Here is an 18372-nt window from a genome sequence, read left to right as displayed (position 1 = left end):
GTGTGTGTCAGCAACTTTTAGTTTTGCTTTGTGCCTCAGGCTTTGATGTCCACCTTGACTGCTGGTTTAGCTGCTTAGTTAGCAGCCCGCAGCTACTCCCTCTCACGTTACGCCGATTCACTAGAGGACATTTCCAGTGGGACAGTTCAGAAAAGGTATATATGCAAAATGATTTCTGGGTCACTTACAGCAATAGCATTTAGCATCTTTCTAAAGTCAAATCCTGCTCTAGATCAGAAGGAAATCCAATGAAGTCAGTCAAACATTCAATTTAGGAGGAGAATTTGGCTCCACATAAACTGATAGCGTTGTTCAAAGATAGCAGCTTTCTCAAACAAAAAATACTGCCCGTATGACGAGCCACCTGGCTTTCTCAAATACAAGAAACATTCAGCTGCACAGCACTGTTAAAACGTATAAACATCAGCTACTGAACCTAAAAACATTGTCAGCCCACTTTCAATAAACTTCAAGTACATTGTACTTAGCTGCTTCCAAACACCTCTTTGCATCAGCAGGTGTAGCTACATACGGCTTCCACATACGGGACTTACACCATCTTGTACGCAGGAGCCGAAGGGAACGTTTGCTCCCCTCTAGGAAGTCAGCGCAGCAACGTTCTGGGCCAGAGAAACGCAAACCCTACCTCTTCCGCCCCGGGACAAGCGATACGGCTCTGACCACAGGAGCACACTGCAAACTAGCAAAGCATTTAAATAGTTGGCAAAAGCGTTGAAAGGCACATAGCTTGTCCTTAGCAATGTTTCCCTGTTCCACTCGTGGTGCCCATTGAGGAATCAGTGTTGGGACCTAGCCTGAAATAAAAAAATAGTAAGAAAATGGAAGCCTCCCAGGAAAAAAAAAAAAAAATTAGGTTGCCTTTTTTTTTTTTTTTTTTTTTTTGAGCTTTAAGATTTTACTATTGCATGTTTTCCTCTACCTTTCCAGTGGAAATTAAGGAAGCTATGGATGTATGTTAACCATACCTATGGACATACTACTACTGGAATACCAAATGGTAGAGCTGCTGTAAACTGTTGCAAGTACTAAAAGCAATGCCTATAATGGTCTGTACAGCATTTGCAAATATTTACTTTGAAAAGAGATTAGTGTAGTTCTTCGTTTTCTCAGCATTGCTTAGAAATGCTAAAAAACTACAACAGCTAACTGCTACTTTACACCAGATCAATATACCCCGACAGATATTTAGGAATATATGCCATTATATTTAAAAATACCAAGTTCCTCTAAGCTGGTAAACCTAGAAGATTTTACATAGAGTTAGAGATAAAATATTAAAAATTCTTGTTTCAACTCCACACACTTGACATCTGAATAGGAGTGATGTAATCATACTATTTATTCCATCAGTGAGACAAAATGTTGTATGGAACTAAATTTCTGAGATTTTAAATAGAAAGTCATTTAACTCGTATATACACAAAGTGTTCTTTCCACAGATATTTACATGGCAAATATGTTAGAGGAGAACCACTATGACTAAGTCTCTACAAGTATAGCATCCTTTCTGAGCTATTCTCTCTGCTGAAAGAATTCACAGAAGCTTTGAAGTAAAGTCTAGACAATTAAAGTTACCTATATTTCACAGTAGGTAAAGAAGCCATTAAATGATATTTCAGCATAAGGTTTCTGGAAACAGCTACACAGTAGAGTTTTACATCCACCCCTCTCTTCCAGCATTCATGGTGAAACTAAATCTCTTAATTTACAAGAGAGATAACGGCATACGTAAAGATGTACGCGTATAATTGTAGTTCATCCTCCTCGATAGAGGCTGGTCAGCCGTTCTAGTTCTTTGCAGTTGTCCATGGGCATGGAGTCTGCTTTCTTTCGGAGACGATCATCTCGATATACTTTTGCTGCATAAAGTAAGTCTGTTTCTTTAATGACAAAGAGAGAAAAGATTTTTCAGGTTAAAAAGCGAAAACTTTGCAGGATACATTCCTTCTCAGAGCTGTCCGTAACACCTCGGGTATAATCCTTGCCCTTTTTTCCTTTTGTCTGTTCTAATTACCCACAGACACCAGCTAAACAGCACTGCTACAACTTCCCTTTGCCTGATCTTCGCAAGCATTTCATCTTTTTCAGCAGCAAAAGTGGTAGCGGCCCTCCAACACCCTCATATTTCATACAGCAGTACCTGATTAAAAAACAAACACGCAATCCTCCCCCCAACTACTTCTGTCACACCTCATTAAACAGTACAAATAAAGCCACACTCAAGTGAACTTGCATATTACTGACAGCCCTAGCATCTCGTCTGTGCCCAAAAATCCATTCTGAATGTTAAGCCCATTACTTCAACTGATGCTGCTTCAGACTGCCAGTGTTCAGAGGTATTAATAAAAGAGCTCTCTGAATTATACTGGCGTTCAATAGCTTGACGTTGCTGAGCGTTTTAATTCTATAAAATCTTTTTCAGCCCTTCAACTCAAAATGCATTAGCAAGGCATTCTTAAATGTCAATCAACACTGGAAAGATTTTAACTGTCAAGGAGATCCAACACACAACAGGCATTTTAAATCCATAAACCCACAAAATCAGCTGTTTCTATAAACAGAGAAAATCTATTAGGGGCTGCTTTCTTAAAATCAATTTGGGTAGTTTTCACAACCTGATAAATTGCAAATAGCAAACAACATGTGAGTCACCATTTTCAGGTTATTTCTCTTCTTTATAGTAGGGTCAGATGTTTCTCTAGCCGTTACATTTTTCCCAGTAAATATGTTTATACGGAATTGTGGGCCTCTGCATTGCTGCAGACTCTGTTCATGCTTTAAAAAGTAAGCATGTCAAGAATAAATGCTGAAAGATGGGAAAGGTATTCTTTCTCCTCTTTCACTCCCCACATGGAAACTGCATATCAACTAAACCTTTTCAAATGAAGACATTGAGACAGTAAACATATCACAGGAGACACAAATATAACATTTCAGTGTAATGACTAGGTCAATAAAATTTATCCTTCCAGATCTACACTCTACTGAAAAAAAGTACAAGTAGTATGTTCTCTTTTTATTGTGCTGGATTATATCTGGTCTTTAATTTTTTGTTAACAACCACAATCTTTTTTGTAAGCTATTTGATTGTAAGATTACCAATCATTCACTTGTAGATGAAAAATTAGGTACTCGTTTCATGAAGAGTGAACACATTCAAACATCTCAGGATGATCAAAGGACAACCTACCTGGAAATACACAAGGGTTTTTTATATTTGCTTATGAATTATACCCCAAAATTTTCTGATGCTTTCCTCTATTTGAAAAACCTGGGAAAAAATACTCTGATCTCTGGGCAATAATCTGAATGTTTTCCCCCAAAGTACTGGTGTTTCTCTTACATACATGGGAGCCATCAGCACAGTTTTCTGCCCACAGTCCTTTCCTGTGGGCAATTTGTAAAACTGTAGACATTTACTTGTGCATAAGCAACGTGTACTCATGAGTAAGGAGCATAAAGCCTCCAGGAAGCACTGGGCCTGCTATAAATGGGCAACACAGTTTGCATTTGTATATGCAGAGGCAAACTGTAACGAACGCTTGCAGTCCTGTTGCGGCGTTTGACCAGCTGTGATGCTGGGCTGTCTTTTACAGCTGGGAGCAGCTACGGGGCCATCTCAGCTGAAAGGCTTGGCACCACTGGACGGCAGAGAGTAAAGGTGTGCAGGAACACACAATTTCACTCAGAGAAGAGCATTCCGTTTGCTTGTGGCCAGTTTACTGACAGTTTGTGAACAGATTATTTATCCGGTAATTTAAAAAAAAAAAAAAAATTACTGAAATTTACTCCAGCTGAAGAGTTGAAAGCATCAGCACTGATGCCATTTTAGCAGCGCTGTTCTCACACAGCATGAAAGGCTCACGAAACGGTCACAGATAATAGAATAACAGGTTAAAACCACTGATGATTTGGAGATGGCTGATGCTATCCAGTAGTCTCAGGCTTTAACGCTGAATTCTAGGCTCCTGCAAGAAAATAGCTGCTTCTTTAGTACCAAATTAGATTGGAAAAATAGAGGTTAAACTAAAAAAAAAAACCCTGTTTTTAAGGTCTGATATAGCCAAGGTACCAAGTCCAGGGAGAAAAATTATTCAGCACTAGCAAAAGATTAAGCACTGATTTACAGCTTGCGATGTTTTACAGGACATGCTGTGTGTCCTTGGTCGCCTGGAAAAGCAGTGTTTGTCCGTACTGTGGTCCAAGGCAGATTATTTTTTTTTTCTCTGGAAAAACCAGTGTAAGCTTTTTGTTTCATTTATTTATTTATCTAAAAGCACGTAGGGAAATGAGATATTGCCATGATAAAATAGCGTGGAAGACATTAGAATTCTTAGCTTTCATCCTTAACTTTGAGCAATCTCTTTCTCATTATCAATTCACCGTAGTGCTTAATTTTCTGAGAAATGGTCACAGATAATAGAGCAGCAAGTTAAAATTGCTGGTGATTTGCAGATGGCTGTTAGGTCAGAGAATAAAACATAGAAATTAAGTGACACTGGGGACACTTTTAGAAGTGAAAAACAGTAGGGAACCTTACACTTGCTTTCACATTCGGGTATTTTAATAGTACAAACCCTTGATTCTTGCCTGACGCAACCTTTTATAGTAATACACGCTTTCATGAGATTAGGCATGTTACCAAACTTACTTTGTTGCCTCTCCTTCCAACAGTTATTACGAATGTTGGACACATAATCTTCTTCCACACTCTTTTCCACTTTCTGTAATGACACTCCTTTGTATTCATTTCTAAAGTCCTTGTTGACGTAATAAACGACATGCAAGTTTTCTGTCTCCATTTTTATGACCTGCCCTGTACTTCTGCAAAAAGGAGGGAGAGGGAGAGAGGGACTAGATATTTATTTGATTTTTTTACACCACAAATACACTTTTAAAAAATACTGCTAATACTGAAGAACAGCACATCACTGAATTTGCCCTTTCAAGACAAGTAATGAAATGAATGGCTGTATAATCTGCCAGAGAATAAACTTACTACATCTACCTGAACATTAAACTTCTGCTGCTTAAACCCTTAATCTTGAAAAAAAAAAACAAAAACGCCCCACTTTAGTAAAACACTTGTTTCATATCTCTTTAGTCAAATATAAGTTTTGGTAATAGAAAATTATATTCAAACTCAACAGAAGAAAAACAGGTCACTATTCTGTAGCAACCCAGCACAGGCATCTCCATTTTAAAGTGTCTTCTGCCAGCCCTGACAAATCCATTTTCCTGCTGGCATTCTGTGGATTAAAAATCAAAGATTGTGCACAAACATTTTGGCAGAGAAGTGTTTACAAGCATCATAACAGCTTAGTTGCAGAAGGGAAAATCATAACACTCTGGAAATAAAGAACTCTGAAAAAATAAGAGAAGAGAAAAGAAACCTTTCCGTTGTGGGACTGAGAGCTCTGCAGGGAACTAAGGACCTTTAAAACAGTTGTTGCAAGTGGGCTAAGTCTACTAGCTAGCTGCATGCTTGATTAAAACTATTTATTTCTCCCAGGAAAAAAAGGTTTATATATCCTTCTGTACAAACCAGGTAGGTTTCACTAGTAGAATTCTTTGCAAGAAAACAAAGATAAACTATTTTACCATCACCTAGAATGAAGAATAGAAAATTTCCTCGGCCCTCATCTAGTCCAAAACTTAAATACGGATGAGAAAGTCACTTTCAAGTACTTCACTTCCTACAAGCACAGATGACCCCTAAAAGAATAATGAGCCTTAGCAGGTTTCAGGATTCGATTAAACATGCTGGGGATGCAAACACCTTTGCAACACCTTATATTGCATGGACACACTGCATTGTAATAGCAGACCTCCTAAACTCCAGGTATTGCTGACCTCTTTTCTCCATTACATTTCCACAGCATGTTCTCACTACCTAACTTTCAAGTTTTGTTCTGCTTTGTCTATGCCTTCCCTCCCTTCCCTCGCTGTGGGAAATAAAGGACCAACTAATGGAAGGCTCTCTAAAACGCTTCTGAGTGGGAGAGAGTGATTACAACATCCTCCCTCTGTTTGAAGATCATGTGATCAAGTATTACTTACGATCTTGGGTATAAGGCGTAAGGAGGGTTAGATACCATCAGCTGGCTCAACAAGGAGACGAGGATCAACACAATAATAGGCATCAGCTGAATGAACATAGAGAAACCTCCCTAAGGAACGAAACAGATCGAAGTATTTCGTAAAACAGCATCAAGTAAACAGGTAAATTTGACAAGATTTAATGCTAAGCATGACTTTCTGCTTTAAGCATCAAAAGCTGCTAGGAAAACTATAACTACAAACCTGCAGACACTGTGGTGCTATCTTAACTTTCCAACACATATACAATATTCATAGAGTGCCCAAGCTGCAAGAGCTCATGGGTTAGCACGTAGCCACAAGCAATTACCAAATGAATAGCTGGATTCAGTTACCATTGTACGCCATGATTTGGTCTCATCCGTACAGTGATATGTAATTATACAGGACTATATATAATTCACATAGATGAATATTGAGTCTTAACAAGAATTCTTACCTCAGCCCAAATAAATTTTTAAATGTTGACAAGGATTAGTGACCAGAATTAGTGGCATATTTAGACTAATACTACCAGTCACTAGTCATAATACTATGTCACTAGTAAGATAGTGACATAGAACAACAGATTTACAAACCCAGGCTGTTATCTTCTCAAATTTGCACACCTCTATACCAATCAGTAGGACACTACCACCTGCCAAAGCTTTAAAGTATTCAACTGGCAAGTACAAATCCTCCTCTATGGTACAGAGCTCCTGTACAGCCACATCACTGGAAGCGACTACCAGCAAATTTCACAATCATCAGTTTAAAATCAACGGTGCTTAAACATACATCACCCCTCTCTTCCTCCCTCTCATGTCCACTCTGACGGTGCTGATTAGGATGACTGTAGCCGGCACGACCATTAGAAAAGGAATGTACGCTACCTAAGGAAGGAAATATCCACATTTAAATCACATTAAAAGAAAAAACTATTTAGAGGTCAATACAGAAGAAACAGCATAAAGCATTTAACATTACTGCACAAGGACACATAAAATAACTCAACTTTAAGATACCTTACAATTTCAAAGTTGTTTAAAGTAAGTATTTTAAGCTCTAAGACAACTGATTTGTTATTTCATGTACCACAGTAATCACCACAGTAAACTGAACTCACATTTTTGGGATTTTGCAACACTTAGGAGAAAAATAAACTGTGATGCAGATTAAAGAGTTGAGGTCCGAGGCAGGTTGGAGTAATTTTACTGTTTTATAATGTCACAAATTCTAATGTCACTCCGGGCAGTACCACTGTATCCCGATGATTATACTCATATATACAAATACCTGTTGGAAAGGCCCCTCCAAAAAACATGTTGAATAGATCCTCTGGAGTAATATCTGCCTCACAACCTCTATGGAAGTTGAATCTACCGTTGCTAGGGTGATTGCATGTTTGCTCTTCACTGCCTGTAAGGTCATACTGCTTTCGTTTTTCTGGATTACTCAGCACAGCGTATGCATTTCCGATTTCTGAAGCAAGGAACACAAGACAATTCCCATAAATGAAAGATAAGAGCTATTCCAGCATGAAAAACGCAATTTCAAAATCAAGAATAGGCAGTGAATTACGTCCTTTACTGTACGTTACAAACCAACAATAGTACAAGGTCCAGAAACATTTCAACTTTTCCTAGCATAGCTTCCACAAAGTTTCCCACCAACGCTATTCAAAGGCCTTTTATCCTGGAGAACTAGTCAGGAGAGCTTTGATCCTTTTTCTAGGGGAACACCTACACCTGTGGAAATGTTCTCTCTCACTGCAAGTACAAAAAAAAAGCATCAAGCATTGCAATGAAAGCTTTGAAGTGGGGTAATTGCAAAGTTCATTTTGCTCTTGCAGTCTAGCTTAAAAACATCATAGACTCAGTATTCATTGGTTTCATTTAGTAAGTGGTGACTTCTTCAAATGCATCAACTTTATTGTCTGTAAGAGTGTGAACGTATTTTTTACTAGGCTTCCTAAGACATTTTATGGATTACATTAATAACACAAAGTTTTGCATGACGTAACATGAAGACTACAACATGTGTGCGTGACAGGAACGTGTGTATTCCTAACATTGTCAACATGACCTTGATATTTGGAGCCTGCCCTGGATGCTTGTCCCCTTTTGTGTTACATTATCACAAATTAACAACTTCCATTTTGACAGTAGAAAGGGAAAAAGTGAGTTAGTGTGAAAAGACCACAAGCTCTGCTGATTTTACAAGCTTTGACCCTAGCTGCTCTGCACAGACATACAGCTCTTACAGACTGAAGGACAATTTCTGTTGGCACTCGATCAACAATCTTCGCTCAGTCATATCTTCATTAAACCCCTTCTGCTTTCCTTTCTTCTCTCTCTCCCAGGGCTCTCCAACAACAGGCTTCTTTTGCAGCCAACCAAAACAAGGCACTGGGATTACGTTTTTTAGTGTTGAAAAGCCATCAGTCATCAGAAGTTCATGGAAGTTGCAATGCTATAAGCTCAACACAGGCAAATAAGACCATGGCTTTGCTTAATTAATGTTTCAACATTATCCAATTGAAAAAAAAAAAAGTTAATGAGTCTTAGCTACTTGCCTTTTAAGATGCCCTTAGAAATAATCATTAGCAATTTCTTTAAGAGGAGGAGAAAACCCAAAGAAATGAAGCCTGGTGATGTGCACTGAGAGCGTGATATACGCTACAGACACCAAATATTACTACAAGGTTCTTCTGTTACTCAGGATGAGGATAAAACTGGAAGTAAAAATCTAGATTTTCCCAACAATTAAGAAATTAGGGAAACACAAATCAGGTGACTCACATGAAGTCAAGACACACTACTGTCAGCCAGTGTGGTCAGCAATCTTTTTTGACTGTTATTTGCTTTTGATTATTTGATGGTAATTCACAATAGATTTGATTCAAGTATAATTTTCTTTAAATAAAGAAATGAAAAATGAAAAAAAAAAACCACTCAGAAGTTTCAAAAGAAAGATTTTTGACGAAGCTGGTAAAAGAGATTCCACGAGATTAAAAGTGATTATATTTGCCCAAACTTTTTAATGCAAAATACAACCTCAGGGGGACTGCTTAATACAACAGAAGAGTAGTACTAGGTAGCTCAAGATCTAAGTAAGTGCCTTGCCTAACATTAAACTCAATTCTGTTTTCTAATGTGACCTTTCCTTAAAATAAAGCACGAATATGAAATAATATCTATTATTAAAAAACTTTTTCTCAGCTAAATGTTAGAAACTCAGTCACCTTTAAAGGCAAACTAAATCATGAATTTACTCAGCCATACAAAAGATTACAATAATTTTGATGCAAGAAGAATGCTAGATTTCACTAAATAATTTTAGTCAACAAGATGCCCCTACAAAACATTCTGTTACTCACCTAGTTAAGAACCAGAAAGTGAACTTAAGCTGAAGACATCAAACTTGTACAAGGTGTTAATGTTAAATAAAAGATTAAATAACAAGAAACTAATTTCTTACATTTTAAAGATTATTTAAAATGCTATTAACAAGGAAGAATTATTTTATTTATAGGGCTGGAAACGATTTTCGAAGAATAATACCTTTTTCAGATAAAGCCATCGCATAGCTGTATTAAAATAATCACTAGTAATCACTTTTCCTGCTATGTTCTATCTACTTTTCATCTGGAATTGTTAACAAATTATTATAATTATCCTTTAAAGTCTGTATGAAAAGTCTTGCTCAGGACTTTTTTTCTTTTTTTCCCTGCACCCAATTTAAGACTTTTATCCGACTGATTTTTTTCAAATGTCTGCATGTAAACCTCACACAGGAAAAAAATAAGAAAGATGTACCACAATCAGATTGTTTATTTATGTGTGATCATTCACATTTTTCTTCATCCGTGTCTGAGATGAAGGTGTAGTTTTCTTTAAAAAGCTTTTCCTCAACAATTTTCCTTGTGCAGGGCTAAGCTTGGCAGCCTTAGATCAGGTCATGTCAGATTGTAAATTTTACATAAGACATCGTCAAAGGCAACTACTAATAAGGCCAGGTTAGAACCCAAGCAGGTTTGTGTGGAAAAAGTAGTAAAGCTACACACATACAAGGAATTCTAAGGAAAAGGTAACTTACGTGGTTCAGTAAAAACTGCATTTTGCTATCAAGTATTACTTTGTTTTTTTCAAACTCAAGTATAGTAAAGGTTCAAGATAGTAAGATTCAATTGACTGCATTAAGTCAAAAGCCAGTAAAAAAGTGCAATTGCGTTTCACAGATCAAGCATTCGTGCCCTGTACCTGAAAATTACAGTCACCCCTCTGAAACTGAACCCTACTGCAAAAGTCCACATTATTATCTATACCTCTAGGTATATGTTAAGATAATAAAGGCCAACTATTTTCTTGGATAAAAATGTCAGTTTAATATTAGCTACAAAACACCACATTGACAATTTTGTAAAAATGCAAGTGACCAATGCAGATGAACTTCTTTTAATCTGACAAAGTTTAACCATAAAAGAAATTTTAAGTAAAAATGGTATTTTACTTTTAAAAGCCTCTGTTGCTCCAGGTGCATGGTTTTTGTCTGGGTGGAATTTCAAAGCAAGTTTTCTATAAGACTTCTTTAGGTCTTCCTCCCCTGCATCCTTTGACACCCCAAGAACTTCATAGTAATTTTTACATTTCTTTATACTGCAAAAGAAAATGAGGTAAAATATTGTAACCAAAACGATGTAGAAGTAGTATGTTAAAACGCAGCTGCAAATGAAGTAACACGTTGCACTGATACATTACATCTCTCACTTTCAATATAAAATAGAAAAAAAAATTCCACTCTAGAAACAAATATTTCCATTTTTCATAATAAACTCACGATTGAGCACAATCAACTATTGTAGTCAAAATTACTTACTACATATATTTATTTTACTACTCCTACTGTAGAACTGCTATAGTTGTAAGAAAAGGTTTCAGTTTGCAATTACTGTAGCATTTCCTCATCCCCGATTATAGGAATATTGCTGTTAATAATGCATAAAATGAAGATTCCAAATTTACTTTGCAGAGCTAGCGGGTAGGAAGGCCTGTTTTGACTGTCAACAGCAAAGGCTCTTTGGTATGCACAACATAAAACAAAACAAGCAATACCTCCCTTTCTCCAACCAACAGTCAAGTCATAACACCATTCAAGCATTCACTTTTCAGGGAAATAAGGCATGTGAAAATACCTCTGCTGCTGGGAATGCACCTGGATCTTAACAAACTTTCTGTAAGTATTTCTATAAATTCAAGGAAACAATAACAGCTCCAGCAATTACAGATTCAGCTCCTCTCATATGTTCAATGTAGCATTTTTTAAAACTCTGAAAACTCGGAAATATTCTTCCTGTAGGAAGTCTCACCCAGACAGGAAAAGCAAAATCTGGAAATGATGTAATGATTTGGAATACTTTACAATACTCAGAAGAGAGAAAGAGCAGTTACAGGAGAGAACATTCATATTATGTGGGCAGGAAGAACTGACCAAGCCAAAAAATACACCTTAAGATCAAACCAAGTTACTTGGGTAAGAATTCAGAAACTTAGAAAAATAAGGCTGAACCACAAAGTTGCATTGCAGAAATGAGGCGCGCTGACATTTGGTGCATTCTGAGAAAGAAATAGAAATTACATCCATAAATATTGTAAAAGCTTTGTGCAAAGTCTCTTCACATGGCTGTAACTGTGTCCACATTCTCTTTAACGTACAGATCTCTACTTAAATATGGGTTTAGTGTTACAAAGACTATACACAGGGCAGCCAAGTGGAAAAAAAGGGAGTAAGCAAACCTTTGCCATTTTCATGAAAGAAGAATGGGTACCCTGTAATTAAGGGAATGCTAGTATCAGAAGTACAACTGCACCGTCATGTGTGGTCCTTTATAGTTCACAGATTGATCAAATAAAACTTAATTTGAGGGATCCCTTTTCCTGTGTTCAAATAACACGAGCTTTTATGGCAGTCTCAGTGTAACACTCGCAGGAGAACTGAACTGAATGTATGCAGGCAGCTGCCAACATGAACATCCTGTGAAATAAATATAGCTCATTATACTCAAGTAACATTTAATAAGTTCCAGTTAGGAAGCTGATAAAGCTAACTAAAAAGAACACAATGAATCCATCATCAAGACAGAACAGAAAGAAAATACATTAAATTATACTCTGAATACTGGAAACTTTTGTTTGTTAATTTATACGAGAAGAAAAAATTTCAGTAGTCTATAGATCCCTTCATCCTTAGCCTCAAGACCTGGATTACTTATGAACTGCATCAATAACAGACAGCTTTGTTTAAAAGTGTAACACTATCAAATTATCCATTTCTTGAAATAAAAGCTTATCTTAGCATCCAATGTAAGTTCTTCTCTTCAATAATTCAGTACCTGAATTATCTGTTTGTGGACCAGACTCTTCAGAACTTTGGTTGATATAAAATTAGGTAGTGAGTCATCAACGTTTAGCAAATTTGTTATTTTATTAGCATTAAAACTGTAGTGTTAAATGTTTGTTCAAATGTTTTTAAACACCGTACATCCTCAACAACTTTTCCCCCCAACAGCATATGGTTATTTCTCATGGAAGTAACAAACATGAAAAGAGAAAACCACCTATGAAAGTTTACTTCTTTGCAGACCTGATATGCATTTATTTCACAGCTCTAGGATGCGGAGAGGAGAAAAATGGGAAAAAAAAATAAAAAACAACCCAAGAAATGCGAACCTGTTCTTCTGACCCTCAAAAACTCACCACAGAGTTTTTTTCCCATTCACAACCAGCTAAAGTCCCCCAGTGGGCAACCTTCATAGGAAAAGCAGGAATGGTGGGTATCAATCAGAAGATGTTCAGGTCAGCACATGGCACACCAGCTCTTGACACCACGACCTGCTTAGAGCCAGTGCATCAAACCAGAGCTGCTTCCAGATGAGAAAGCACAGGGAGAAACTTGCCTTGTGGCTCATATAGCACTTGCCCTCCAAAGGCATGAATGTAGTCACCCTCCATGCAACAGCTATCCTGAACCTGCTCCACAAAGGAGCTATTGTTATTTATCAAGAAGCAGGCCTTCAGTCGAGGTATAACACATTTCTACTTTCTCTTAGCAAGTCTTTGCTGGTGATTGCTTTGTTAAAACAAAAAATTCTACAAATACACAAGCATGTCTATTCCAACATTCCTGATTTTGTATGAAGCTATATTTCAAGCACATCTTATATCAAATCAACCTAGTACCCTGACCTGCTACCCTAGGCTAAATGGCCAGTCTCAAACCAAGAAGCCTTTGTGAATTTGTGACAGCCACCCTTGACTTTTATTTTCCCTTGCGTGTTCTGGTCAGGATGGGCACACTCACAGCAACACTGCCTCCAACAGACCTGTAACCGATCCTCCAGGTCATTTACATTGCCCTCCTTTCTACTGCACAGGATTAACGCTGAGATACATAACCCCTGTTCACCTGTTAGCCCGTTGTCATCTCCAGATCTCCACCATGTCAACGCTGGCTCATACAAACCTCAGCAGCAAACGTAAGCTCCAAGTTCTCTGCCAGATAGCCTGAGGAGCACTGCTGCATGTGACTTCATGGTGAATCATGTGGAATACACATATACAGAATCACAGAATCTTCACGGTTGGAAGGGACCTTTGAGATCATCGAGTCCAACCAACAAAAAAAAAAACCAAACCAAAAAAAACCCACCACCACAAACCACACAGCACACCCACCCACAAACAGACACAAACCAACAATCTCGGGCACTAGAGCATGCCCTGAAGTGCCATGTCTACACGTTTCTTAAATACCTCCAGGGATGGCGACTCCACCACCTCCCTGGGCAGGCTATTCCAGTGCCTGACCACCCTCTCAGTAAAGTAATTCTTCCTAATATCTAATCTAAACCTCCCCTGCCCCAACTTCAGACCATTTCCTCTGGTCCTGTCATTATTCCCTTGGGAGAAGAGGCCAACACCCACCTCTCTACAACCTCCTTTCAGGTAGTTGTAGAGGGCAATGAGGTCTCCCCTCAGCCTCCTCTTCTCCAAACTAAACATGCCCAGTTCCTTCAGCCTCTCCTCCTCTGACTTGTTCTCCAGACCCCTCACCAGCTTGGTGGCTCTCCTCTGGACATGCTCCAGCAGCTCAATGTCCTTCCTGTAGTGAGGGGCCCAGAACTGAACACAGTACTCAAGGTGAGGCCTCACCAGGGCCGAGTACAGAGGCACCATCACTGCCCTACTCCTGCTGGCCACGCTATTCCTGATCCAGGCCAGGATGCTGTTGGCCTTCTTGGCCACCTGGGCACACTGCTGGCTCATGTTAAGCCGGCTGTCCACCAACACTCCCAGGTCCTTTTCTGCTGGGCAGCTTTCCAGCCACTCTTCCCCGAGCCTGTAGCGTTGCCTGGGGTTGTTGTGACCGATATGCCAATTTTGCAGAGTTTAGCAGGACTTTAGCTTAGGCAGATCAAGCTTTAAAGATAAAATACATTACACGACTGTTCAGAGGCACAGGGACCAAAAACCATACCTAAGCCTGGAATCCTCAGCAATGACCTTGTGCTATGAAGCCTTTGCTACACCCTGCCATTAGACAACAGTTTTATACGATTGCTTTGCCACTTCAAGGCAAAAAAAGCACCGGGACTGCGAGTAGCTAGCACCTGGTTAATGCAAAGTTTCCTGCAGGGAGGGAGTTAGTGCCTTCTGCCAGGAGGTCCCTTACTGAGCACAATTCCGGGCAATGGCTCAGTTTTTGCCCACTCAGCAAAGTCCATGCAAATTCTGCACCAAAGCTTGTACTGCAGCAGCTTTGTACTGGGGGTGATGGGACAAGCAAAGATGATCAGAAGGTGCTTTTCAATTAAACAAAATTGTCAGCATTTGTGGTGCACTCCTGAGAGGCAGAACTTTAATGCACGACAAACTCAACCTGGTAAGTCAGTTTATAGCAGGACAAACTACGGGATCACCAGGGCAATCCACCAGATCCTCAGGTCATACGTGTGCTGTGCAGTCACCAGGCTTCTCAAACACTACTGGAGCACACACCACATCCCTCCTCCACCTTAAGGAGACGGGGATCACGGGTTTTGCACAGAGATTCTCTGAGACTTAAGTCCTCTTCATCCAAACTACCACTGTCCTGATTAGAAATTTTTCTCCAGCTGCTGGGAGCTGTTGGAAGGCACGGACAACCTGATCCTTGTCCCTAAGAAGCAGCAGGCCTTTTTAGACATACTCCTCATCCCTTGTCTCTAGTAGACCAACGTCTGACAATCCTCACTCCGCCAGAATCTCTCGCCTGGAGCACTGAACTGCCCTGTGGAGATTTATCATGGAAAGGCAGATGGATGGATGGAACCATCCCCTCCTCACTTGTCTCCTAGTGCAGGCTGCACAACATCAGCCAGCAAGGGCTGAGAAAAATTAAGAGTAAAACCAGCAGAGGTTGCAGAAAAGACTGATCACTCACTGATGTTACTTATGGCTTTTAACCGCATCTGAAACCCCTGTCCTGCAGCACTCTCAACGTGAACAACTAACTTTCTGAAAGCTGCATTTCAAATTGTTGTTTGGTTGGTTTTGCTGAGCTTCAGGCACTGTACTGCCCAGTGCTAATTGTCTTGTGTATGTAAGCTCCACGCAGATGTTTCTTTTTAAAATTGCAATTTACATATCACTTGCTTATGCACTGCCCCTTTTGTATTGAATTGGGGTTTTTTGATGTTTATTTCTGGCATATTTGAAGTTTGGTTCACTGTTCATTTGTTTGGGGTTTTGTTTTTGGTGAATTGCTTTTCTTGTGGTTTTCATTCCTGATTGGATCACTTCTGTGTCAGAATTACGATCAAATTATTTCTGTTGTTTAGGTAATTTCTATCCTTGCTGCATTGTTAGTCCCCTGCCAGCACCTTGGCACCGTCCTTCTGGTTAACAGATTTGCTGGCTGTTTTAGGAGGGCACATTGCTGGATGTCCCTGAAATAATATCTGACTTTTAGAGAATAGACTTCTCAAATAGCATGGGGGCAAGTGATGGCCTACATTCATCCACGATCTGTTGACAGAGGTATCTTCTTGTGACTTGCAAAGCTCCGGTATCCCAGCTTGCAGTTGACAAGCCACCTGCAGAAGAACTGTTCAGCCAGGTTCAACCTGCAACAGCAGCCAATTCTGCCTGACACTGGGCTCCACTCCATGCTCTGATGGCTGAAGGCAGAGGAAGCCCTTCAGGTCCTGAAATGTCTGCTCTCACTTGCAAAGTTCTGAGGCTACCACCACTGTTTCTCCTCTGACTACAAAATGACGCCATCCTACTGCTGTGCTTCTTGTTTCACTTTTCAAATCTACAATTCAGATTAGGTCAGCATCAACAGCTTTTATCAGGTTAACAAAACCTAGAAGAGATGCTTGCATTTCTGTATCAAATACCTGCAGCGATCCATAATCATGAAGTTTTGTGTATGACTAGGTATTTCAGAGGGCATTCCAAAGCCTCTGTCTACATGCACAGGGACAGCCCAAAAGACAAATATTTTGACCGCAATCTCCAAAAGCTTGCGATAGGAGGCACAATTATTTCTCCCAATGGTAACCTGAACTGAGCAGCAATGTGAATGTTAGTGACAAAGAACAGAGCAACAGGAAGCTACACTGACTTCTGATCCCACAGTTGAGCAGAAAACCACAGTAAAATGCAGACCAATTTCTACATGGGTCAAGTTTCCAACGATGCCAGAGGGCCTGATGCAAACGGCATCTTGCAGCTGAATTGAGAACATGCCAGTCACAGTTTGGATGACGTTAAGTGTGGTTTGTAGAAAGTGCTCAAAACTGGGAAGAGAAGGTCAACAGTGTTGTTGAGGAACTCAAGCCAGTACCAGCATACCTGTAGTTTCTAAAATCAATGCACCTAAAGTTTCAGATCTCTGTTTTATTGACAGATTCAACAACACAGTTGGGAGCTTGTCTTAGTACCTTGCTCTTGGATGTACCTGGTCGGTCAGTTCGTTTCTCCTGTGTCTATTACATGAAATATTCAAGGCTGTGTTTGCACCAGCATACTTTTCTCCATATTTTGTTTAAGTTTTTATTTAGCTATAAAAAGAGTAAATTGAAGGCAGGAGCTTTCTGACAAAGTCCACCATATCTTCTGTGCCACTTTTCCATGACAGGCTCTGTGACTCTGATTTCCACCTTGACTTTCTCAACCATTCAACTGGATATTTCAACAATTCACAGTAGTTCCAGCAGCCTAATTAAAGGCATGCCCTGATTTCTTTGCTTTGCCTTTTTTTTTTCTCTCCATTTTAGCACATGTTGATTGCTCTTATTATTCCAATTTCAGTTAATTATCTTCCTGACCCGATGTTAAAAAAGTAATGATACACCTCTTTTGCTGAATCTGCAGAAGTCTCAGCAGAAGGCCTGGAAAAAGTCTTGTATTCCTTCTAGTTTGATCCATGAAACGTTTACAGGCAATTTTTTGATTTAGTTCATTAATTCAAATCAAGTTGCTGATTATTCTTGACCAATACTGGATGACATTTAATCCTGCCTTGCAAGGTCCCTACAGAACTCATGCCTCTATTGGTTTGTTTTGGTTCTAGCTCAAAGATCAAAATACAAGATTTCTTTCGTTCTTGTGCTCTCTTCTGAGGGGCAGACACTGGCGGGGCAGGAAAAGCAGTATTCCACCACAGTTTTCACAAGACAGCAATCCAACTTTAGCATATTACTATTCATGGCCGTTATCCTTCAGATGTCAAAAAAGTAATATGGAATATATGCTATGGCTTATTTACTAAAAAAGAGACATCAGGCACCCTATGAATTTTGAGAACATTTACAGGGAGTCTGTATAAATTGTATGACCTATCTATATCTCTAAAACTTTTTTTTTTTTTAAAATCATGTAGTAGACAACAGACAATGCACACTTCACAGCATAAAAAGAAATGGGAAAGATTAATACACAGCAGGGAAATGATCCTTTTTTTTTTTTTTTTAATTTCATGGTAGTCCACTGAACCTTTCGAAAGGGTCTGCACATTTGGTATGAGTAGGTAGATACGATGAACAGAATTTGTTTGAAAGTAATTAAGAACTTTGATAACTCAATCCTGATCAGCACTTCTTCTTCAGTTGTTTTATGTAAACTAGAAGAAAAAAAAGTTTAAATTCTCTCTTAGCCAAATGTTTTGTTTATCTTAGCAAAAAATGCCCATAACCTACATTAAACAGAGGAGGAATTGCTTTAAAGCAAA

At 39.0% G+C, this 18372-nt stretch overlaps 1 protein-coding gene across 2 annotated transcripts in view; it reads right to left on the bottom strand.

Moving 5' to 3' along the window:
* The window catches only part of DNAJB14 (DnaJ heat shock protein family (Hsp40) member B14), a 28290-nt gene continuing 9918 nt past the window's right edge, over positions 1-18372 (bottom strand). The window contains exons 3-8 of one of the 2 annotated variants that reach the window (XM_074147422.1): positions 10612-10757; positions 7396-7581; positions 6898-6992; positions 6082-6191; positions 4673-4845; positions 1-1901 (exon numbers count right to left, since the gene is read on the bottom strand). In XM_074147422.1, coding sequence (XP_074003523.1) covers positions 1777-1901; positions 4673-4845; positions 6082-6191; positions 6898-6992; positions 7396-7581; positions 10612-10757 — 835 coding nt within the window. In that variant the 3' untranslated portion in view covers positions 1-1776. The remainder of the gene's footprint in view (positions 1902-4672; positions 4846-6081; positions 6192-6897; positions 6993-7395; positions 7582-10611; positions 10758-18372) is intronic. The other variant, XM_074147423.1, reaches the window with a different exon arrangement.

The sequence above is a fragment of the Numenius arquata genome, chromosome 5, assembly GCF_964106895.1.
Source record: "Numenius arquata chromosome 5, bNumArq3.hap1.1, whole genome shotgun sequence".
In the NCBI taxonomy this organism is placed as follows: Eukaryota; Metazoa; Chordata; class Aves; order Charadriiformes; family Scolopacidae; genus Numenius; species Numenius arquata.
Note: the sequence above shows the minus strand (reverse complement) of the source record. Positions and strands in the feature narration are given on the sequence as shown.